General features: G+C 35.0%; 1 protein-coding gene across 1 annotated transcript in view; it reads right to left on the bottom strand.

Annotated features, from left to right (window-relative positions):
• The window catches only part of unc-13 (protein unc13 homolog), a 1,156,644-nt gene that overhangs the window by 426,865 nt on the left and 703,207 nt on the right, over positions 1-26,572 (bottom strand). Inside the window, exon 18 of the mRNA XM_090416011.1 lies at positions 13,371-13,498. Coding sequence (XP_090272137.1) covers positions 13,371-13,498 — 128 coding nt within the window. The remainder of the gene's footprint in view (positions 1-13,370; positions 13,499-26,572) is intronic.

Genomic DNA, 26,572 nt, shown 5'->3' with positions numbered 1-26,572 from the left:
CCAGTCCCAACAAATTTACTCATAAATACCTTTCCAAATTTTTTTAAAGTTCATACATTAACATAAGTATTAATAATTAATTATGGCATAATCATAAAGAGCATTAGTACACTTACGTATACAGTGTGGCATGTTGACAAATATAAATTACATTTAAATTAGTTATCAATCACTGGACTAATGAAATGTTGTAGCATGTCGTAGTTTATTCAGGCAAATATCATTAAATTAATTTGTGCTGATTTTCATTTACATTTCCCATTCTAATCACGAAATATATTTATAATATTATTATAAGTACTTACGAGTGAATGCAGACTTTTTCTCCTGTGTGCTGGTAGTTTTCGCCTCCTTTTGTACATCCTGGAGATCTTTGTAGGCTTCAGGTGGATGACTCACTATCTGTTCCGTCACAAACACCTTCAATAAGAGATTTCTCAATACCAAAATTAAACAAAGTGCCTTTTCTCTTATTCATATCAGATTTTAACTCTGTATTCCTATTACTTTTAAAAAAATCACGGCACTCCGGTTTCAGAACAAGCACTTGCACACTGCAATACGAACTTACAAAGAAATTATTCAATAGTAACAGATTTGAGAACCGGATACAGACTACCTTGATCTTCAATTTCAGGGGAAAAATTTGCTGATTGGTAACTGATGTTTGCAACACAGATGTTATTTCGTTCAGTTTTGAGAACATGCCACCCATTGTTGTAATCGGCTTGCAGGCAATTTTTATGATCGGTCATAAATGGCGGTATTCTCTTTCCCAATTGTTGAAAGATTTCAATGTGTGAAAATTAACAATAATTCATGAATACTTCCATGTTTAAAAATATGCTGCTTAGTCACTGATATTTGCAACACAGATGTCATTTCCTTCAGTTTTGAGAACAGAAGATATGACACCAATTGTTGTAATGGGTTTGCAGGCAATTTTTATGACCCGTCATAAACAGCAGCATTCCCTCTCCCAAATGTTGAAAGGCTTTTGATGTGTGAAAATTAACGATACACAGATGTTATTAGGTGTTCTGGGTCTGAGCTTTTCGACATATTCACGAATATTATCCTCCTCGGAATATTTTTACTATAAAATATTTATTCATGAAAAATGTTTAGAAAACTAAAATGACAAATTTCAGAACTTCTTGCTGAACACCTATTCACCTTCCACGGAACACTAGTGTTCCGCGGAACACAGTTTGAGAAACCCTGACTTACAGCATCCCCCAACCCCTGATCATATAAAAGGTAACCTCTAAGCATACTCCACCACATGAAAGAGTATGCTCAGAAGTAACCTTCATGTTCTCCTTCACAATCAGTCCACTTGGGTGTTTTGCACTTGCAGTCTTTATTCTCATGCTCTTCGCTGCAACATTAACTGACCCTATCAGGTAAGCTCACTAGGCAAATGTTCATGGTCAGAGAATCCAGGCTTGAGAATGAAAAACTCATTCTCATAAAGAGGGGGGGAAGTCGGCATGTGAGCTCCCCACCCACTAAAGAGCCACATATGAATGCTCTCTATCAGGCAGAATGAACATGAAAACTACCCTGAATACCACACTACAGCAAAACCAGCACAGGTCAAGTTTATGGTCGTCCCTATCCCAGTCTTAAGCCTGGGTAAAAGAGGAAGGTTGAGCAATGGACTAAACACCCATCCTCATAAAAAATTTCTGATTACAGAAACCATGATGAAGCAAGAAATCCCTTGGAGCAGAGTGCTACGACCTGTGGTCCCCTGACAGATAACTATTTGCAGGACTTTGGAGAGGAGCCAACAACTATGATGTAAGTGGAGCCAAGCCTTATGGAACATCACTTGCAGATGAGGTCAATCACTCATCTTAAAATTAAACTTAAAATCGGAAAATGGAACTTTCGCACAATGTATCAAATCAGAAAAACTAGGCAGACAGTCAACGAGATGAGTAAATATGGTATTGATATCTTGGAATTGCTGAAACAAGATGAACAGGCTTTGATGAAATAAGAACCACCAACAAATACTGCATATAGTATTCTAGAAATGATGAAAGACATAAGAAAGGAGTTGCGATAATCGTAAGTGAGAAAGCAAGGAAAAGAGATAGTTGTTGCAAGTTTTTCCACTCGGTTTAATGCTTTATCTCAGTGTAAGCAAACAAGTTTGCAACTTAACTATTTTCAAGACTGAGGCAACTCACATAAAGAAGCTAATGACTTCACACCACTTGCCTTAGTATCCCATAATGCAAAGCACATCTCGTTGCGAACATGTATAATGCTATGGATTAAGGGAAGGGTCACTAAACAGACTGGTTTCGACCTTTATTGAGGTCTCATCAGTGGGAGCTAGAATGGAATACTAAGGATGTGAAGTCATTAGTTTTTTATATCAGTTGCCCCAGTCCTGAAAATAGTCAGGCACAAACTTTTTGCTTACACTTGGATAAAGGATTAAATCAAGAATATAATTTCTTCGTATCTTTAATTTATAGTATAACCAAGTGGAAAAACGTGCAACACCTATTGGCTACGTGTATTTGGAAATATGACTTCAGCAGCATCAGTTCAACCTTAGTAACACCTTTGGGTCTGGTTCCCAAAGATCTACTGAGACCTCAATAAAGGTTGAAACCGGTCTGATTAGTGACACTTACCATATTGCATAGCATTACACATGTCTGCAAGGAGATATGCTTTGCATTATAGGATACTAAGGCAAGTGATGAGAAGTCATTAGCTTCTTCAAAGTCATTCTTCTTTATTTTCAGGACTTAGCAGTCCTGAAAATAGTTCAGGTGCAAGATTGTTTGTTTACACTTGGATAAAGGATTAAACTAAGAACATAATTTCTTGGTATCTTTAATTTAAAGCACGGAAAGGTCTGATGGATTGGAACCCAGTAAATAACTGAATAATTAAAGCTAGATTTTTCTCCAGGTTCAGTAAATTGACCATCATATAAGCATATGCACCCACCAATGATGCTGAAGAAAAGGAGAAAGCCCAATTCTATGATCAACTTCAAAAAGTGACTGACAAAGTTCCTAAACATAACCTACTAATTTTGATGGGAGACACAAATGCTAAAGTAGGAAAAAGAAAGACGGATGATGAACGTGCTATAGGAAACGAAACGAGTAGTGAACAAAATGAAAATGGAGAACTTTTTATATCCTTCTGTGAATTAAATACCCTCATCATAGGAGGTAGTATCTTTAAACATAAGGAAATTCACAAAATACACAGATTTCTCCTGATCGTAAAACAAAAAATCAGATTGATCACATTGCTATATGTAACACTTTGAAAAGAACACTACAAGATGTAGCGGTCAAAAGAGAAGCCGATGTAGCTTCAGACCATTTTCTGCTAACTGCAATAGTCAAACTAAAGCTAGCAAGAAATTCAAATCTGAGAAGGAATAAGAAAATTAAATATAACATTGATAAACTGAAGGAAAAAACAAAAGAGAAATTTACCAACGAAATGAAGAATAGATTAGTTTTGGAAGAATCAAATATTAATGATAAGGAAAATAAGATTGTAGCCAACTGGGAAAAGTGTAAAATAATCCTCAACAAAACTCCAGAAGATATTTTAGGAGAGGCAATGGGGAAATCACACAAAGAATGGATTATAGGAAATACATTAAAACTAATTGAAGAAAGGAAGAAGATAAAAGAGAAAATAGAAATCCAAATTAGAAAGATTATGCAGAGAATATTAGAAGCAATACCAAGAAGTACATAAGTTGGTGAAGTGCTCTGCCAGTAATGACAGGAGAAACTGATATCAGCTGTTGGCTGAAGATGCTCAGAGAGCAAATGATACCAGAAATCTCAGAGAAGTTTATAAAATTATAAGGTAACTTGGAGGAACCTACCAGAAGAATGAATGTGGAGTTAAAGATAAAAATAGTTCAACTTCTAACACAAGAGCAAAAAGTCCAAGAAAGATGGAAAAAGTACTCTGAAGAACTATTAAATGTTAAACATGATTCTATAAATCCATATTTTGAGTCTCCTTTTGAGGAGATACCAAATGATTTTGAACTTGATGTAAACATGAGAGAAATCCAGTGCAAAAAATCATGGAAGCAGTCAAGACCTAAAAGAATAGAAAATCAAGTGGAAATGATAACATTAGTACTGAATTGCTCAAAGCTGACACCTAAAAATATCGGCAACTATACTGCATAAACTGTTTAATTTCATCTGGGCATCTTAGAAGGTTCTGAGTACTAGGAAAGAATCACAAATAGTCAAAATTCAAAAGGTGATCGTACAGACTGCACCAATTGGAGAGGAATCAGCCTATTGTCAGTACATCATAGATCTTCACTAGAATTATAATAAATAGAATAAAAGATAGCATTGAGAATTGAACAAGCAGGTTTTAGAAATGGAAGAAGCATACTGAATCAAATTTTTATTCTTAAAAATATAATTGAAGAGAGTGTGGAACTAAATTCAACTATATATCTTAACTTCATTAATTTTACTAAAGCATTCGACAGAATAGACAGAGAATGCCTATGGAAATGCTTGAAAATTTATGGATTTCCTGACAAAATAATAAATATCATAAAAGATTTGTATGATGGAAGTAAAGGACAAATTCTGGTAAATGGAACAACTTCCGAAAGTTTTGACATCAAAACTGGTGTTAAGGCTGTGTCATGTCTGGAACGCTTTTCATCACTGTCATAGACTGGATAATGCGGCACTCCCAGAAAAACCTGAAAACTGGATTAAGATGGAAAATTGATACCACATTAGAAGATTTGGACTATGCTGACAACATTGTACTACTATCGTCTAGATTTGAAGACATGAAAATTAAGACAACAAAGCTAGAGGAAACTGCTAAATAAATAGACTTATACATCAATGAGAAGAAAACTAAAATATTAAAAATCAACAGTGAAAAGAAGGACCCAATCTTTATAAATGGAAATCAAGAAGAAGTGACAAACACTTTTAATTACCTCAGAGCAACTGTCAACACGGAAGGTGGTACCAACAAACACATTACAATAAGAAAAAAATGTTGCTATGCATTTAAAACTTGACAGAAAATTCAGAAATCATCAAATATAAACATAAAGTTAAAGGTGCAAATTTTTAATTCAACTGTTAAATCTTCCTACTTTATGAAAGTGAATCATGAAAATTAACCGAACAAACATCTTCAGAGATAAAGAACTAACAGTTTAAAGCACAAATTATAAGAAATTACGAAAAACAAGTTCATTTGTGGGTATTATGAACATCAAAAAAGTTCATTAAAAAACTGAATAAGATCTATACAACGATTAATGAGTGTTAGTTGGAGACAATGCTATTTGTTGTCGCATTCTGTGGTTCACATTCACTTCGTCCAAGGTCTGAAGTGGGTAAATTTTTAATAAACGATGACCAAACTTGATTTAAAATCAAACCTTGGTTTTTGTTGCATTGCGTAGGAATTTTAATCATATTTGTTGCCTCTTTGAATTTTCTTGTGAAACAATTCTTATCAATATAAGACATGTTTGTTCTATCCCAGAGTACATGATGACCGGTAGAAGCTGTGTGATATGCTAAGCCAGATTTATGATCTCTCTTCTTTTGTACGTCCTTTTGATGTTTGCTCATACGGATTTACCGCAACTCCCTGTTTGGCTGATGTAGCAAATTCTACAGGAACGATGAACATTATAAACCCCCTGATTTTTTTCATCGAGTGATGTGGGGGTTTCGGAGGATGAAGAGATCTTGGTAGGAAAGTAACTTTTATGTTGTACTTGTAGAGTAATTTGGCTAATTTATCTGTTACATTCCTGATATAAGGAATGTGACTGTGTTCTTGAAGTCTTGTTTATTTAAGTTTTTTGTAGGTGTTGTATTGAGAATTTTCTTAATTATCTTAGTTGTGTAACCATTCAGTTATTAAGTTATTAAGATAGTCTTTAAATGCAGTCAGTTCTAGTTCTGTTCCTGGCCAAATGATGAATGAACATCAAAAGGACATACAAAAGAAGAGAGAACATAAATCTGGCTTAGCATATCACACAGCTTCTACCAGTCATGATGTACTCTGGGATAGAACAACCATGTCCTATATTGATAAGAATTGTTTCACAAGAAAATTCAAAGTGGCAGTAAATATGATTAAAATTCCTATTCAATGCAACAAAAACCAAGATTTCATTTTAAATCAAGTTTGGTCATCGTTTATTAAAAATTTACCCACTTCAGACCTCGGAAAGAGTGAACGTGACAACAAATAGCATTGTCTCCAACTAACACACATTAACGATTGTATAGATCTGTTATTCAGTTTTTTAACGAACTTTTTTGATATTCATAATACCAATAAATGAACTTGTTTTTCGTAATTTCTTATGATTTGTGCTTTAAACTGTTAGTTCTCTTTACCCCTAAAGATGTTAGTCTCACGACTAACGAAACTTGTTGGGTTATTTTTAGTACTTGTTTGGTTTTTTAAAAACGGTTCTCTAATAAACATGTGGTCACAAAACCAGAATATTTCTATTGAACTTCTTAACTACAGAAACCTACGCATGAATATATCATAAGTTTCCATATATATAGCCTCTTGTTTAACTTGCCTGTGGAATCCTCATGCATTTAATGAGGCGATGCAGAAAGGAGATGATATAATTAGTGATTTGGTAGCTAATTATTTTCTTTTCATGCATATGATAATTGTACTGAGAAAATTTTGAATCAACAGACATTATTTTTTCTTTAATTATATCTCTCATTTTCCCTTTATTAGCATGAGATGGATCCTCATAGCAAATAAACTGTTCTGAGCATGAGGAGTATTCATTCTCCATCTTTACATAATTTCTTATTCTTTTTTCCTTTTTTTAAAGTATGTCTTTTAATTTATTTTGTTTATCCTCAATTTTTTTTTATGAATTCATCTTTTCTTTTTGATGATCTACATGCTTTCAGATGTCTCACTTACTTTTCTGTTTCTTCTCTGGTTTCTCCTTATATAACAGTTTCATTTCATCTTCTAGCTGTTCAGTTGTTATGCTAAGCTCATTATTGTTAATTTCAGCCAATGTTGTTTTATCCATATTTGACTAGGAAAGTGGCTCCTGTAAAAATGGAATTTTGGGGATAATTTCTGGCTGATTTGGTGGTGCACTTTTTTGTAATTTTACCAAGTATAGTTTGTTAGAAAACACCACCTTTATGAGATTGAATTGGAAGATTTGGGGACTCTTCTTTATGCCTCCCTGATATATATACACTGGTCTAATTTGCTCTACTGATGCACCTACTCTTTTTAGTGAAAGTTCTGAAAGAACAGGTGCCTACTCTTTCAATACTTTCAAGTACCTACTCTTTCAGTGAAAGTTCTGAAAGAACAGGTGTTAATGTGATGTTCAGAACTTTCACATTTCTGACCAGGTTTGAGCCACTGATTAGTGATATGTCCAATCTCCATAGAGTTAAAGCATTTAGCTCTCGGACAGTTGCCACCCAAGTGATCGTATGACCACACTGCAGGCAATGCCACTGTACTCCAGGATAGTTCACCATAACTTGAGTTGTACTGATGTTGACAAAATTTGATAAGGGAGTCTTCATATTCACTGTGAAGGTGACCTCACCAGAATACGAGTTTGGATCTTCACCTGATATACCCTTTCATATAATATTGATATAGAAAGTTTTTTTTGACTTGGGTATATTTTATTCAAGATACCAAGTAATTTTAAATAAACATGGTATTTAATCCTATTTCCCAAGTAAGCAAACAGACAAGTAAGTCAAGTTTGAGCATGCACATAGTGCAAGTCTGAGGCAACTCGTGATAGTGCCAGTCTGATCCACCTTTACCACGAGTTGCCTCAGACTTGCACTACGTGCAGGAGCTAATTTCACTTACTTGGGAAATAGGATTAAAAACCAAGTTTATATAAAATTACTTGGTATCTTGAATATATAATAGTGATGTTATTCCATTTCCAGAATGTCTGGATAAGCATTTCATTAATGTGTTTGATATATATCGTCATCATCAAATTCCTGACATGTACCCTCAAGGGGTGTACAGGATATGATAGTACTACATGTAAAAAATTACATCATTACTAACTTCCTATCTACAATTTTCCTCCAAATCAGTCTGTTACTTGTCAAGACTCCAACATTATCAGATCTTATATTTCTATCATCTAAGGCACTTTGTACCGTATCAATCCACCTATATCTTGGTCTTCCTCTGGGTCGTTTTGCTGCCAACCTGGCAGAGAACACTTGTTTTGCTAATCATTCTTCGCCCATTCTGTTTAAGTGACCATACCACCAGAGATTAGCTATGTTAACCCATTCCTGGATGCTGACAATGTCAAGTTCTTTCCTAATATCCTCATTTTTAATATGAAATTGCCATTGATGCCATCTGTTCACACCTATAATCTTTCTCAGGACTCTCATATCTGCGGTTTCTAGTCTTTGGTCAAGTGTTTTACTTCTGACCCAGATCTCAGACGCATAAGTTAAAATTGGTTGAACGCTGTCTTGTATGCTAATTTAGTGTTCCGACTAATTTCTCTCTTATTCCATATGAATTTATTCAGTTGACTTCCCACCATACCAGCTTTGCTGATTCTTTTGTCTATTTCTAAATTTAATTTACCATCTTCACTATGCCTAAGTAGCTGAAATGTTTTACTTGTTCCACAGGTTCTCCATTCACAACAGTTGACATTTTCAATGATTCTGATATTTTTCATTGTCTTTGTCTTTTTATTGCTGACCTTCATACCATATCTATTACAACAGTTATTCAATTTAGTCAGAGAATCTTGCAGACTTGTAGCGGATTTATTTAGAAGTATAACATCATCCGCATAAAGCAAAGAGCTGACATTAACATCTCCAATTTTGATATCATGTTTAATACCACTTTCCTTCATGATGTGATCCATATGGATAATGAATAACAGGGGATAATGTACATCCTTGTCTCATACCAGATTTAACATTAAACCATCTTCCTGTACTTCCTTCGATTCTAACTGCTGACTTGCAACTCAAATAAAGATGAAGCTTGATATAATGTCCCATTGAAACCATATAACTGTAGCATATTGAATAGCTTCTCTCTCTCTTGGCATCTTGTCATATGCCTTTTCCAAATCGACAAAACTTAAATACAGATCTTTTTATATTCCCATGCTTTCTCGACTATTTGTCTTAAAGTGAAGACCTGATCCTGACAGCCTCTATTTGGCCTGAATCCAGCTTGTTCTTCACCAAGCTTTTCTTCCACAATTCTTCTCAACCGTTTCTCAAGTATACTTGCATGGATCTTGCCAGGAACACTCAGTAGGGAAATACCTCTGTAATTCTCACATTCAGTTTTATTTCTCTTTTTATATATGGCTACTATGAGAGCTCAACTCCAATCATCGGGAAATCATCCCTCTGTCCAGGCTTTCTGAACTATGCATTGCAGCCACTGTAAGACTCTTATACCACCATACTTCAGCATTTCTGGTCGAATATCATCTACTCCTGCTGCCTTTCCACATTTCAAGCCTTTGATGGCTTTTTCTACTTCAAGTATGGATATGTTTTCCTGACTGCATGCCTGGTCAGTGTTTTTTCTACTGTGCTGATATCACTGCTTGTTTCATTTAGCAGTTTTTCACAGTAATTACTCCATACTTCAAGGATATCTTTTTCTCCCGTTTTCATGTCACCTTTATCATCTCTAACTTCTTTTACAGCACTCTTTCCTCCATTCCTAAGCTTCTTCAACAACCTCCAGAATATTTTGCCAACTTCTTGATATTTATTTTCTATATTCTTGGCAAAGTCCTCTCATGACTTTTGTTTACCTAGTTTTACCCAGTGTTTAGCATTCTTGTATTTGTCTCTGTATTCTCTAAGAGCACAAGCTGACTTATTTGCCAGGAACTTTTGATATGCTTTCTTCTTTTCCTTCACTGCATATTTATCTTCCTGTGTCCACCATGGAGTTTTAATTTTTCTATCCTTGCAGACAACTTCACCATATGCCTCTCTAGCTGAATCAATCAGAGCTTTCTTCAAGGCTTGCCACTGAATCTCCAAGGTTTGATTCCTGTTCTCAAACTCTTTCATGTTTTCTTCAATAATCTTTGTGTATTTTAGTCTACAGTTCACATCTGAGAGCTGCTCAACTTTTATTCGCTTTAAAACTTTCTTACATAAAAATTTCTCAAGACTAAATAGTGATCACTTTCAATTTCAAATCCCCTGTACACTCTGGTGTCCTGAACCCGAGAGAAAACATCTCTATCAACAATAACATAGTCAACGAGACTTTTCTTATTCCTTGCCTCTTCTCTCCATGTGAATTTGTGCACATTTTTATGTTGGAACATGGTGTTAGTAATAACCAGTCCATGTCCTGAGCAGAAATCCAACAGATATTTGCCATTATTATTAGCTTTGCTCTTTTCTCCAAATTTTCCGAAAATATTTTTGTATGTCTCACAATCGTTTCCTACTCTGCTATTTAGATCCCCAACAAGGACCAACTTTTCCTTTTTCATTGTGTCAGTTGCTTTTTTCTAACGCCTCAAAATATTCCTCCACTTCTACCTTAGTAGAACCTTCTGTGGGACCATAGGCACAAATAAGTCTCATTGTCAAGTTCCCCATTCTCATATTTGCCCACATTATTCTACTTGAGACGGGGTGCCATTCAAGAAGATTAGCCTCATATTTTGTGTTGAATACTATTGCTACTCCTTCTTATTCTATTGGAAATTTCTCGATTTTTTCTGTTTAAACTTGGCTTCCTACGATTACAGGAATTACTGTGCTACCTTCGAATGGTGGGAAGCCAGGTTAAACAGAAAAAATTGAGAGATTTCCAATGGAATATACAGGGTGTTCGGGATAAATTTGACAGTTTCGTAAGGAAAAAGAAAATCTTCTTTGTATCTATTAAATTTAATGAATTGACAAAAAAACATTACAGGCAGAGTTAATTACAATACTATCAACAAGATTTACTCAAAATAACCACCATTAGCATCGATCACAGCTTCAATCCTGCTTAGGAACCTCGAACAAGCTGATGCTACAGTCTCCCTGGGAAGGGCCGCAAAAACTGTTTTAATTTTATCCATTAACTGGGCTTTTGTATTACTGGAAGTGCGATTGGTGTCTTTTTCAACTGCGCCCCATACAAAATAATCCATGGGGTTAAGGTCTGGGGAGTTTGGAGGCCAAACATTTGGACTGGTGAAGTCGTAGAAATTTTCAGACAACCATTTTTGACTTTTCCCAGAGGTGTGGCAAGGGGCCGAATCCTGCTGCCATACATACGGCCTACCATTGGCTACCCTTGTTATCCAGGGCTTGACTACAGTGTTTAGCAACTCCACGTAGCCATCTGAAGTCAACCTGAGGCCCTCTTGGAAAAAATGCGGAGGCATCACATTGCCTTCAGAGGATACACATCCGAAAACCATCACAGTTTGGGGAAATTTAGTCTGCATTACACGAGGAATGTCCTTTGTACTGTATGCAAGCCATCTGTTATTCTGCGTGTTGTGTTTTTGATCCTGGCAAAAGTTTTTCTCATCGGAAAAGAACCAGATTGTTTGTGGTTCCGCAGGATGTTTCCCTTTGCTTAGAAGTTTCTTCGCGTTTATCAAACGTTTTTCACGGGCCTTTTCTGTAAGCAGCTGACCTTTGCGGCGCTTGTATGAGTAGTAGCGGAGGTCTTCATTGAGTGCAAGCTTCATAGTAGAGGCTGCAACATTCATTTCACGTGACAAAGCCCGAATTCCAATGCCAGGGATCTTCAACACCTGTTCCTGCAGATTTGCGAGGAATTCTGCTGTACGAACGCAATCAGATCGTCTGCTAGGGATCTTTCTTCTTGCTACATCCTCGTAGTCACCATTGCAAGTCTCTAGTTCATGCCTGATTGTTTTTACTGTATTCAGGGAGCATTGGGCAGCAGTCGAAATATCCTTATTTTGATGGCCGGCACGAATCATCATGATACAAGTTATTCTCTTCCATGATTCAGGTGGGTTCCAGCTATCCATCCTTTCTGACATCTTGTATATGAATGAAGAAGAGTCCAACCTTTTAAATGAAGAGAAGTGTGTGTTAATACATGTAACTTACGGAAAAGTATAATTAATTATAAATATGTCAAATTTATCCCGAACACCCTGTATATAGAAAACATTAATGAAATACTTATTCCTGTGATAAATATTTTCCTCTACTATACAGTATGAAAGAATAACTCTTACTAGCCCAATCTATCTCTTTTAAAACCTTAGTCACCTGTATCACTTTTTCACATCCTGCAATTTCAGTTCCTAGAGTTCACACCCATGGAGGAATCAGTACCATTATCTCAGGGAAGAAAGATTAAATCTTCTGCATTTGATTATAAGAGAAACCTTTCAGTCAATTCTACACCATCATAAATGCTGTATTTGAGCTACTATAAAATAACGGCCAAAAGTAATCTTGTAATGCAGATGTTAACTGCATTGCCAGCAATTTTAATATTTAATATTTCCTTAAAAAATCCAGTGCTAGTAAGGGGGATGGGGGAGAATCCACTACTAGTACCAGTAAAATAAAATTAAAATATCAAAGTGAAAAACAAAGGAAAGAAACCCAAATTAACTTATCTTGCTGAAATACGAGGTGTCATCAGTGGGAGCCAGATCAATGGACTGGAGTTAGATCCAGAAGATACCATGGTTGAATTAATGCATAAGTCATACACTTTCTATATATGTGGTAAAAAAGGTGTATCACCTTATTATTAAAACACTTTGTATTAGAGATAGTGACAGTAAGTTTTTTTCACTTGGTTATAAAGTAAATTACACTTGATAAGAAATTACATTACTGTTTAACCCTTTACCACACCTGAAAGGAAGTGTGTTTTGCATTATGAGATACTAAGGAAACTGATGTGAGGACTTCATATATACAGCCCCATATACAAATAGCCTAGTCATGAAGATGTTTCACACACAAACGTTTTGCATACATTTGGGTAAAGGATTAAAAAGAAAATAATTTCCTGGCAAATATAATTGACTTTATAACCAAGTGAAAAACTTTTTACATTTCTTGGAATGTATCCTAAAATATTAAAAAAGATATTATCACAGCACAATATACATCTTCACTTATTAGTTTATAACAACTGTTATAAACTAATAATTGAACTATATTGAATGAATGAATAATAATAATAAACTAACAACGTCTGACTATTAAACATACAATCTCCAGTATTTTAAAAGTTAGTGGTATAAAAAATTGGTGGAAAACAGTAACTACGTTTTAAATTGGATTTACCCAAATTGTACCAGACATCCATCTCTCCACTTAATGTTCGAACTTCGATAATTGTCTGTCCAAGAAAATCATCTGATTCTCTGGTTAATTTCTGTCGAAGTTTAGACTTTAAATCATTATCTTCATCCCTAAAATATAAAGTTGATATAAAAAAATATTTAGTTACTCTATCACTTAATTTCATCCCTGCCACACACATACAAAAAAATATCTATTTTGCATATCTATTTTCAGTGAAATGGTCCTCTAATAATAAACACTATAGGTTATTAGTAGTGGAGGAACAATCTTGTGTATAATTAATTTAAAAAACATCTCTGGATTATAAAAACTTATATGCCCCTCGTTATCATCAGTGATATAGAACTAATAAGGAAACCTACTTTTTACACATAATATAGTGCTGTTAGGTGGTGTTTTGTGTGTGTGTGTGTGTAGAGTAGATTTATCGCTCCTGAAGGATAGGTAACTTTTTTCGTATTTTAGTTAATAAAATATTAGATTAAATTATTATAGTTTTTATTTTAAATGACTGGGTGATTGAATGAGCTATTTAATTAGAAAGTAAACCATGTTTTTTTTTTTTTTTAAAGATATTATGTAGGGTTTATACAAAAACTGACTTCTGAAAAAACGATTTTCGAATTCCAGTATTTCCAAAACACCGGTTTTTGAATTTTTACAAAAAAAAAAAAAAAAATAATAATAATAATAATAATAATTAAAATAGTAAAAAATATTTATACTTATTTTAAAATTTTTCAGTTTATTTAATACTTGTGGAACTATAAAAATATAACAAAATAAAATATACTCCATACAAAACCAAATAAAAAAAAACAACTAAAATAACTAAAATCCATACAAAATATCAATTATAAATTTTTATTTCATTTAGTATTTTTCTTCAGGAAATATGATTTCAAAAAGCATAAAATGTTCACTGAACGATTACTTAATCTTGTTCTTATTCTAGATACAAAATTGCCTGAAATAGAAAATACTCTCTCACTGGCTACTGAACCTGGTTTTATCATTTATCAAGGCATCAAATAATAAATCTAAATTCTTTGTTCTTTTATTGGTTGCCTCAAATATTGAAAATTCGATCTTCAGTGTCTTTGGATTTGATATTATTTCTTCAGGTTCCTCAAGAAACCTATGAATTGATTTTTCCATGGCTTCTTTTAGAGCACAGCCCTGATTAATAGTTTTTCCATCTCTGATATATTCATGATCTGAATCTGTTTCCATACAACTTAATAATATCGAGTTTTGAAGCTAGTGAAAATACACTAGATTTCTTTGTTGAAATGTTTTGTGGATTTTGCAAATATAGCAAAAGGGTTACCAATCCTACTTGTCTTCTTTTTTGAATTTGTATTTCTAAAGCATTTAATAATTTGAACCTAATTTCAGCCTTTAAATTTTCTTGTTAATAAATTGGCATCTCGCTGCCCTAAGGCCTCAGCTACTAGACATACCAGTCTCAACACTTTAAGAAGCTCCATGATTTTAGGATATTAGGCTTCATTCCACATATGAGAAGCACCAATATCATTCAAAGCTAAAACAACACATTCTCTTAATGTTATAAAGCTTTCAATCATGACCTCTAAATTATTCAATCTCATTTGGCAGTCAAGAATCAGACATAATTCCTTTCCTTTTTCTTGTTTTACATAATTCTGAAGGATGTTATCTCTTAAGGGAGATTTTCTAAAAAATTTTCAAATTTTTCTCATTTGGAAAATTGATTGTTTGTAATTGTCAGACAACATAGGGAATCCACAGTCATTATCTAGATCAAGAGAATTTAAAAAATCCTAGCCATAGTCATCTTCACACTTTAGATAATTTTCTGATTCCTTACTAGTACATATACATAAGTTTCAAGTCAAAATGTTAATGTTTTCAATTAAATAATTTATTTATTTTTACATATTAATTCTAGTATTTAAAAAAAAAGTTTTTTTTTAATTTAAAAATCAGTTTTCAAATTTCACAAATTTATCCAAAAAAAAAAAAAAAAAAAACGATTTTTAAAAACCGACAAACCCTAATATTATGATACCATATGGATCCTACGCATGGTAAAGCAATGGCAGTGTAGACATGTTGTCAGGTTATTTGAATTTGCGGAATTTTGTGCAGTACAGTGTGTGTGAAATGTATTCATCAAGAAAATTAAAGGATAAGTGGAAGGAAACTGAAACTGGAGAGTGTGTATTAAATGTTTCAATAGCGAGTGCCTATTAGGAGACAAAAAATCACAAATTTTAGTAGAGTGGACTGTACAACGTTAGGATGAAAATTGATGTCATTAATGTCAAACAAGCGGCCATGAAAATAGAAAATAAAATGGACATTAATAAAGAAATAAGAATGTTATTCTTCACAAGACAAAGGGAGAAATTGAAAAATTATAGAAGTGGCAAGAGATTAGCAGGGCTGACAAGAGAAGGAAGTAGGTGGTCAGAAGTAATAATAAAGACCATGCTAACAAACAAGATAAACAAGTTAAGGAGAAAATTATATATGAAGACTCAATGATCAAGGGAATGCTTCATAAAAGCATTCCAAAATTGTGTTTCCCTGGAGCAAAACTTCACGATATCAGTCACCGAAACTGGATGCAATAAGGTAAGTCGAAGGAAATGATTGTCCTCGTTGGAACAAATGATTTGAGAGGCAAGACGTACTTTATGAGGGAGAATGTAAAGGAGTTGTTAGAAAAGGCAAAACTGAACTGAAAAGAATAGAGTTCTGAATAGAGGTAAACTGAGGAGAAGGGCATTGCTAACTAATGAGACTATATGTAGGTTGTGCAGAAGGAATGATGTAGGATTTGTGGATCTATGGTCTGTGTTTGATGGAAAGAAGGACTTATACAATGCTGATGGACTGCACTGTACAAGTTTCCTGAATTTTCACCAAATTGAGGAAAAAAAAAACTAAAGCTATTAGGATGGAAGGAGGTTAGTTTGAGTGAAGGCAACCATGAGATGAGTGAATGCAAAAGTGTGGAATCTAGTCTCTCAAGCAAAAATATTGAATAGGATAGTCAATTTAGAAAGTAAAAAGTGGGTGGGAGGCCTAAAGGGATGCTGCAGTTTCTATAAATTCATGACAGAAATATCAGGAACAACAGGGAGAAGTTTTTGGCATTGGTTAGTGCCGCCTCACCAAAAGTTATAGTCATTAGTGAGACTTGGTTAAAAGCAGATGATATGGTTACAGGGATAGAATGTGAAGGGTTTAGTATTTTCAAGGAAGATAGGATGAGGGAAGGGTACTGCTGATGACAGTGGATGAATTGCAGCCAAAAAGGAATAGGAGATAGGCGGGAGGGTGGCTCTTTATTTGAAGCAGTCTGGTGTGAGATTAAGGGTAGTAAGACAAAATATATACATTTGATTGTTACTATATGCCAGGGAGTTCCACAGATGATCTGGAAGACACACATCACCAAATTAATATAATGAGCATAGCTCGAGTGATTATTATGGGGGCTTCAACTATGGAGATATAGACTGGAAAGAAGAAAGATTACATGGCAGGAAGGAAATAGAATTTATATACCTACTAAGAGATAATCACTTAAGGCAGCATGTGATGGAGGAGACTAGAGGTGGGAGGGTTTTGGACCTGGTCATAGGATCACAAGCGCTATCCATAACCAAGGTGAACACATTGCCTCTGATTGGTGAAAGTGATCGTGTGGTCTTGACTTGGAAGATTGTACAACATGAGGAATATTCTGTCAAAAGGGGTATATGTGGAACTAAAAGGCAGACAATTATAACAAGCTTAGGAAGAAGCTTAAATCTGTGGCATGGCATAAAACATGGCAGGGTAAGATTGTTATTAGTGCATGGGATATAGTTGTTTCATTCAGAGGAAGCAGTATTAAATTGTATACCTAAGGTATGGAGGATCAATCAGATAGAAGTTAGATGGATGAATAATATCATTAAGCATGAGCTGCAGAAGAAGAAAATGCTGTGGATATAAAGAGAAAAGGGACCAGCAAACTCATGAACAGTACAAGGCTCAGGCAAGAAAGGTGACTAGCATGGCAAGGAAGGCAAAATCAGATTACGAGAAGAATCAAGCTGAGCAGGCCAAAGGAAATTCCAAAGAGTTCTTTCGTTATGTGACAAGTAAGAGAAAGAATGACTATGGAAGATGAGCAATGATGTTTATTTAATGTATACTTAATGAGTGATGATAGTCACGAGGTGACAGAAGCAGACAAAATAGTCGAGTTACTGAGTGACACTATGCAAGGATATATCATCCTAGTGCGATTACTGCTTTAACATATGTGACTCACACTAATGCGGGAACAGAGATGGATGAATTGGAGGTCCTTACAATATTGCAGAATCTCAATATAAATATAGCTGTGGGATTAGGTAGAATATCAGCTCAGGTTTTGCAAGAATATGCATGAGAACTAGCAATGCTTCTGATGAGGCTATTTTAAGTCTCAGCTCTAGTAGAGTTACAAGGATGTGGAAAGAGAACAAAATAATTCCCTTGCATAAGGAAGTTTTAAGACTGCAGTAGCAAATTGTGCTACTGCTGCCTTAACATGGTGGTAAAAGTACTGGAAAAATTGGTCAAAAAGAAAATTCAAGAATGTATGGATAAAAACATGATACTGTGTGAGGGGTAACATGACTTTGTGAAGGGTAAGTCATGCCTTAATAAATTATTGTCTTTTTATAATAGAGTAACATTAGAGTTGGATAAAGGTAATGGCTACATAATAATTTTACTAATTTTGCAAAATGCTTATTTGCAAAATAAGCATTTTGCAAAGCCATTTAACAGAATATCACATAGAACTATGTTAAGCTATTAAAACAAATGGGGATGGATATGACACTGGATATATGGAAAAGAGGGTAACTGCTGGAGAGATATCAAAAAGTGGTATATGGAGGGCAGAATCAAGGCGGAAACAGGACTAGTGGTGTACTGCAAGGTTTGGTGTAAGGATCATTGTTGTTTAATTTGTAAATAAATGATGTAGGAAATATTCAGTTAATTAACTGAATTTATGTTAAGTTAATTCAGTTAACCTTCAACAACGAAATATTCAGTTGTTTGCTGATTATGCAAAATTAGGTAGAGTGACAGTTAATCAAGTCAATGTTGAGAGTTTACAGGATGATTTAAATAGGCTGTCAGTATGGGCAAAAGTTAATGAGTATCAGTTTATTGTAAATAGATTAATAAATAGATTACAAATTGTGTATCACATTGATGACATTGCGCTCCAGGAAATAGATGAAGCTAGAGATTGAGGGGTGGTAATAGACAGAGAGTTAAAGTTTAGAGGGCATATTGCTAAGGCAGCCCATAAGATTACTTAGCTATTGAAGAACACATTAAGAAGTTGAGATAAGGAAGTTATTCCTCTTCATAAGGCCTTGATACACCCACGTCTGGATTACTGTACTCAAGTCTGGTTCCTTGAGGATGAGTAAGCAGCGGAGAGGATTCAGAGACAAGTGACCAAGATGGTGAGTGGCCTGTGGAATTTTCCCTATGAGGATAAATTGAAGGTGTGTGGATTGCAGAAGTTGTTGATAGGAGAAAAAGAGGCAACATGATAGAAACATTTACACTGCTTAAAGGTTTTTCCTAGGACAGATGCAGGGGAAATGTTTCAGCACTTAACTAGAGGGACCAGAACAAGGGGGCATCCCTGGAAGTTGAATAAACGTGTGGTTAGTAGGGGTGTGAGGACTAGATTTTTTGCTTGGAGAGTTGTGAATGAGTGGAATGGGTTACCAGAGTGAGTTGTGAGTGCATTTTCTGTTAATGGGTTCAAGGCGAGATATGATAGATTGTGTGAATAAATTGGGTCTCCTACAATGAGTCTTCTGACTACAAGGAGGAGCCAATATAATAATAATAATAACCCAGTTTTGTAAATATACTGAGCATGCTGTGATAAGAAACCCCGCAGACAGGAAAATTTCAACTGCTTCCAGAGCAGAATTAAGCTGGACATGATGGAATGGAGTGTGAATTCCCATGAGGATAGCTACTCAACCATGAGTAAAATCATCTCCAGTTCTCTCCTTGTATACAAGTGATATTCCTGAAGGTAGGGTGCTCACTGGGTTTTAAATATGTTTCCTGTAGGCAGAAACAAAAAAAGTTTGTGTTTCTGAAAGTGTTTGATATCATCGATATTATGGAGAAAATTGATGAAAGTTTCATTGTAAAAATTTTACTACTGTTTAGGCTTCACGGATTTGTCTGTATTCCATGAGATCAAGTACTTACTCTAGTCAGGTTTGGAACATACGAGTTAATTATCTGTTAGAATATAATGAGGGTTGTAATTCATTTCATTAAAGCTTTGTTAGCGAGAAGTTGTTGTTAGTTTGAAGAAGAGAAGCACACAATTATCAGCTCTATTAATTAATGACTTGACAACATCGATTTTTTTGGGAGGTGTGATCAGCAGACTTTCAAGGAATGTATCTGCCAGTAAAGGTGGGTTTCTGATAAACACTGGCTGAAAAAGTACCGAAGGCTGTGTGAGTAAGAAGGATGTCTAAGAATGGTAAACTACCAGTATTTTCTTTTATCCATGGTGAACTAAATGCATGGGTGAGGGCTTTGATCAAATGTAGAAAGGTGGTAAGCTCATTTTCAGAATGATGCCAAACAGCAAAAAATGCACTGATGTAATGAAAGCTAAGAAAGGGTTGGGGATGAAGATGAAAACTAGAACTACAGGATTCCAATTCCTTATACTGCTGGTCTCTCTGAACCTATTAGTAGAATTCAACTTAATGTCACATATTTTCCTATTAACAAAATTTTTCATGTGTTACCATCTACAAAATACAAACTGTTGGCTCTATCTTTAGCTAGTGTTTACCAGATATCTTGTGAATTTGACATAATTTGGGCAGATAGGCGGTTTGTAGAAAAAGAAGAATTGATAAACTTCAATACATTGTATATGTGAAACTTCAAAAGTTTGGTCTGGAACAGCACAGTACTGACACTAAACAGAGTATTCTGTAGGATGAAGCAATCCTCTCCTAGAAGCAGCTTTAGATATGAAGAGCTTTTCTTAGAGTTGTGAAGCCCTTTTACATTGGCCTAACCTGAATCGGAATGATTATCTCTCTCTCTCTCTCCCCCACTTAAGATTCTCATCTTAAGTGAATATCAAAAATAGTTTTCATATTATTTATTTTTAATGTTAATTTTTAGCATGTAAGCAACCATTTTAAATTGGTAAACTGATTGGTATATGTATATTGTATTCCTGTTTTTGATTTGCTTGTACACATTGATGATGTATTATTGTTTATAGTACAAAAATATTACAAAATATTTTTACTTTTATTCAAGTTTATTACTGTAGTTATTGTGTAATTTTTGTTGTTTTATAATTATGCCACAGGTACCTTTCAAGATTGAAGATACAGGTGATCAAAATTAAAATATCCCTGTTTAAATCCTCGTGGAGCATCGCCCACTACACCAAATGCTGCAAAACCTGAAGCAATACACCATGCAGAAGTGTTATCTGAGGGGGGAGGGGGGGGAGATTCACAGGCTATACTGTTCAATTCACCACCAGCGGTGCTGTATGAAGTACCAAATATAGATGTAGTAATTTTTCAATGTGTGTAAGAAGAAAAAAGCAACACAAGATTAAATAAATAACATTTTTTTACTCACTTCCATTATGCATTCACAGGCTATACTGTTAAATTTGCTGCCTTTCCCCATATGCCAAGTGCATCCTTTGCACAGTGTGTTCAAATGGTAGAATGCAGCTGGTTAGGGCTGATATTATGCACATGCTGTGTTATGCTGTCTTTCAGTGCAGGATGATCGCAATAAACTGTCTTTGAGAAATCCCCAGAGCCAAAAGTCACTGGGAGTCAGATCAGGTGAATGAGGCACCCATGAAGTGGGAAAAGCACAGCTGATCATTCGGACTTTGGTGAAATGTTCTCAAAGAACCTCTTGTATGGATTGACTGATGTGTGGAGGAGTCCCCATCTTGCATGAAAATGACTGAATTCATGCACAGGCGCTGCTGCAGCTGTGGCACAATAAAATTGTTTATCATATAGTGATACCTCTCGGCAGTAACTGAGCAGGTCACATGATCCTACTGGCAAATGTCTTCAAAAAATGGTCCAATGATAAATGAAGCTGCAAACATGAGACAGTAACCTGGATTGCATGCAGGTTTTGTGTAGCCCATACCTAGCAATTGTGGGTATTCACAGCTCCAACTTTCATCTGAATGGATTCAGGTGAAAGTGAGCCTCATCTTCCCACAAAATCATCCACAGCCATGCAGCGTCCAACTCCACTTGAGCAAGGAATGTTAAAGCAAATGTCAGATGACTTTCAAAATTCTGTGAGTGCAACTCCTGCATCAAGATTATAATCAATGGGTAGAAATGCAGAATCTTCCATAGAATTTTCCAGATAGTTGTGTAAGGTATATCTATGTATCTTGATACAGTATGTGCACTGCAGGAACCAATACTGTTATTCATGGCCTGCTCCACAATGGCAATAACAACTTCAGTCACTTGTGGTGAACTGATTGGTTTGTGACCTCTGCCAGGTCCCAATTATCCCATTTCTTAAAAACAACCAATCATTAATTACAAAACCCATAGAGATAGCGGACCTCTTTGACATTTCTTCAGGCGATGAAATTCTCGAAGCGCAACCACAGCATTGCAATTGTTTAGGTAGTACAGCTTCATGACAAAGCATATTGGGTGGAGGTTGGTGCCATCACTATGGATGGTATTAACAACCAGAATGAAGGCAAAAATCCTGTGTCCATCTTTTTAAACCCTCCTCACACCTGCCAATTTGTGTGATAGGCAAATTCCATGCATTTGCTGTTTGCAATGCCCCTGGTGGTGAATTTTGGAGCAACTTGTTTTTCTCTCAGATAATGCTTCTGCATGATGTACAATGTATTACTTCAAGGTTTTGCAGCATTTGGGTCATTGGATGGTGCTCCACAAGCCTTAAGCTGGAATACTTTAATTTTGATCACCCTGTATATTATTAGTTTTGCAAAGAAACTGCAATGGAGTACAAAGACTCATCACAGGAGAACATCCATGCAATATCTATTATACCTCTTCTTGAACCCATTCACAGAAAACTAACTTACAAAATACTCCTGCACTGCATTCCAATTATTCACTGCTCACCAAACAAAAAATCTCATCCTCAACTTGCGAAACAGAGATGACCTTATTCTGCCCCATCTAGCTAAGTGGTAAAAAATTTCCTCTGCATCAATCCTATAAAACCCTTTTAGTAATTTAAATGTTTCCATCATATCTATCTATTCCACCTATTAACAAAGTTTAGCTTGTTTGGTTGTTCGTTTTAATAGTGCAAGGACATCTACAGTCATACTGTGGCAGAAGACAAGTAATAAATAAGCAGAAGATATACATCTAAAATCTATATATAAAATAGAAATAATAACAATAATAATAAATGAAACATCTCTTAGAAGTATACAAAATAATAAATAAGTAAAATGACATAAAAATATCAAAATCAGCGTGGATAAACAAATTTAAAAGATGGGTATAAAGAGAAAAGAAGTAAAAAAAAAGTATTAAATTTTATAAGACATACATATAAACCATATATACAATTTGCTAAACTAATAAGCATGTATATAATGTATACAATACGTTAAACTAATAAGTATGCAATTTATATGAAATGGGAAACATTAATGCTTCATAAAAATTGAAAAACCAGGGTGATACTTGATGAGATTGATAAAAACTGCCTGAGTGTAAAGGGCCCAGATAGATTATGAAAGTGACTACAATAATGATTCTGCTCATTGGCAAAATGTGGGTAGTTGATTCAAATATGAATCACAGATAGTCCGGCATCACAAAACTCACACACAGGCTTATCACCCCCTCAATAGGAAGTAGTGTGTGAAATGACTATGACCTATGCTGAGCTGAGTAAATATACAGATTTCTCTGTTCAAACCTTGCATGGACTAGACTGTCATAATTTCATTTCACTCTTGATTTGGTAGAGCTTATTATTAATCTCTCTCAATTCCAAGATGATTGCCACTGGGATAGAGTTTTTGTCTGATAATTTGGCAGTAATCTGTGTATGGTACAGGCAGATGGTGGATGTTTGAGAAACAAGCTAACCTAGCTGCAGTATCTGCAGCCTCATTTACTTAATCCCAACATGGATCGAAACACAAGAGAAGTGTACATCTTAGTCTAGTTAACATAACTAAAAGAGTATGTGTTTGTTTCAAGAGAGAGCACTAGATGTTTCTGTAGCTGTAAACTTTTTATCGCCTGAAGAGAACTTTGGTAGCGATGCAATCTCTACTGCATACAGTTCAGCTCTAAAGCAGTTACACTCTAGTGGGCTTTGTGCAGATATAATAATGTCTGTAAGGACGGAAGAGAATTCTGCTAGGTCCTCAGATTTCGAACCATCTGTGTAGACAGGTACAAAATCAGAATATTGAATTCTATGAGCTTCGAAGAGCTGCTGATAGACAACAGGAGAGATAGAAAATTTCTGTAGCCTGCTGAAAGAAAAGCTACATGCTGGTATGTATGAATGTTGTACTTTGACCAGTACTGCAACATATCCTTTTAACTTCAATCCTCCATCCAATAACACCTCCATATTCCTAGTTTCATCAATTTCCTGAGGACAGTTCCATCAATATAGTACATAATTTGTAATCTTTTCATTCCAAAATGCATAACGTTATACTTTTACAAGTTAAACTGGAAGCTATTATATTTTTCCTGTGCTGCATCCTATAAGCGTTTTGCATTATTTTTTGGTTAAATATTACACTACCCAATTTGTATCATCTGCAAACAACTAAATATTTCCTGTTAAATCGTTTCCTATATTCTTTCTGTACAAAATAATAATTCAAGCACAGAGCTCTGTGACAGAAAGCTATTCACCCACTTTCTCCTGGATTAAACTCCTCAATATACTATTCTTTGGCATTTGTCCATCAGTCATTATTACGTCCATATCACAAGCTTTATATATGTACCCCTATTCGCAGTAATCTGTGGAATTGAGGTCCATGTAATATCCTATCAAACCTTTGCAAAATCAAGCAGAATCATGTTGTAGCCATTCCTTTTATCCAATTCAGCTATCAGTCTATTATCAAAAATGAGTAAATTACTAAATTAGATTTATCTCTAAGCAAGGCAGCCATATCACCTCCAAATGAGCATGCAGTCTTGACTTTGGAAGTTGCTAAACTTATGAATTCAGTTGAGAATGGGTATATATGGAACTACAGTAAGGTGATAATGACAAGATTAGGAGGGAGCCTGAAGCAGTGCCATGGAATTAGATACACAGATCATTACACAACCCATAACAGCCTGATATACAATGTAGGAAACAAAATAAATATGTAAATAGATACCGTGATATAGATTAATGATAAAGAAATTAATCAGGATTGGTGAAATATGCCTGCCACATAGCTGTATCTTTTACTTGTTGATAACATTTTCCTTTGTAAACAAAACAAACAGGCTGCATAGCAAATTCTATAAGTTTAATAATATCAAGGAAAATAATTTCTGCCTGGACACACCTTGTAATAACATCTGAGAATCAGTCTATAAATAAGCTGACCATTATACCTCTAATTTGTGAGAGTGATCACACAGTTTTGACTTGGGAGGTGACAACGAATGTAAAAGCTCTGACTATACAGTGAGATACGTGGAATTATAAAGCAGGTGATTATAATAAACTGAAAAGGTAGACTAAAGGATATGAAAAACAATGTGGTTGAGAAATGAATCTTACATCATCAGAGTTAGGAGAATAAATCTTATGGAAGTCAAATAGATGAACCTCACATTAAAGCAGGAGTTCAATAAAAAGAGAATTTTGCAGATCCAGTATCATGAGAAAAGTGATGATGAGGCTCAGAATCAGTATAAAGAGTGAAAAAGTAGGTTAAGAGCTTGATAAACATGGTGAAAAAAAGCAAAATTGGATTATGAAAAGAAGTTAGCCATTAGAACTAGGAAGAACATTAGAGAACTTGGATGGTAAGATAGTGTTAGATGCATAGAAATAGCTGAGTTGTTAACTGGCCAATTTAATAAGGTACATTTTCCACACATATCCATCAACTATCTTGGTGCCAAGGGGGAACTGGATGAAAGAATACAGGTAGGTATTAAACAAACAGCAAGAGCTTAATTCACAACACAGCAAGATTTTTTTTTAAAGTGTTGTTTTATGTGACTCCATCCAGAAAAGGTTGGAAACCTATATTACACTAGTAGAGAGGACAGGAGTGTTTTTATTTTGTTTATTTTTTGGTATTTTTATTTATTTTTTACATAATCTGGAATCAGTACCCTAAAGACCAAATGTGGAAATAATTTTTTCAATCCACTTCAGGCCTACAACAAGAAGGATAGTGGTCTCACATCAGGAAATGAAATTTATTTCCCATCTAATAACAATCACAAACATCCTTGCCCATGGCCAAATCTATAGCCTGATGGTGGGATATCAGCATATGGATGTGCAAGATTCCTAATGAACAGAAGGAGAGCAAGTTAATCCATTAAACTGCGGCAGAGAAAATACTGAAAAAGCAAATTATAAACAAATCGGTATCACTCATGTCGTCATCAAGATGGAAAAGCTGGTAGGCAAGTGTATGCAAAGAATAGATATAAAGCATTATGATCCTCTATAGAGGAAAGCCCAATTTTGTTTGCTTCTGCAATCTATTCACATTCCATAATAGAGTGACAAAAGAGCTAGATATATAGGGAAAAGGATGTGGATATGGGTAAAACATATTGCAAACCACAACAAGTATGGCTGTATAAATTTACCAAAAATCTGGGAGTCATTTTAAGATCTAATTAATATTTTTTTTTCTCCTTTTCTAATATAGATGGCACCTAATTAGGACTTTAGTTCCTTATTTAAGTTAAGGGATATTATATCCCATATTGTTTCTTAGCCAAATAAGAAACTCAAAGAGTTTCATGCCGAATATAGAAACTATATAAAGTTCGGCGATTCCAAGTGTAAGCAAATACCTGGATAGAGTAGCAGCAACTGACCCTTGAAGGTAGTGCAAGCTGAGGCAA

The sequence above is a fragment of the Typopeltis vanoorti genome, chromosome 3, assembly GCF_054136105.1.
Source record: "Typopeltis vanoorti isolate ZY-2024b chromosome 3, IOZ_Tvanoo_1.0, whole genome shotgun sequence".
In the NCBI taxonomy this organism is placed as follows: Eukaryota; Metazoa; Arthropoda; class Arachnida; order Uropygi; family Thelyphonidae; genus Typopeltis; species Typopeltis vanoorti.
Note: the sequence above shows the minus strand (reverse complement) of the source record. Positions and strands in the feature narration are given on the sequence as shown.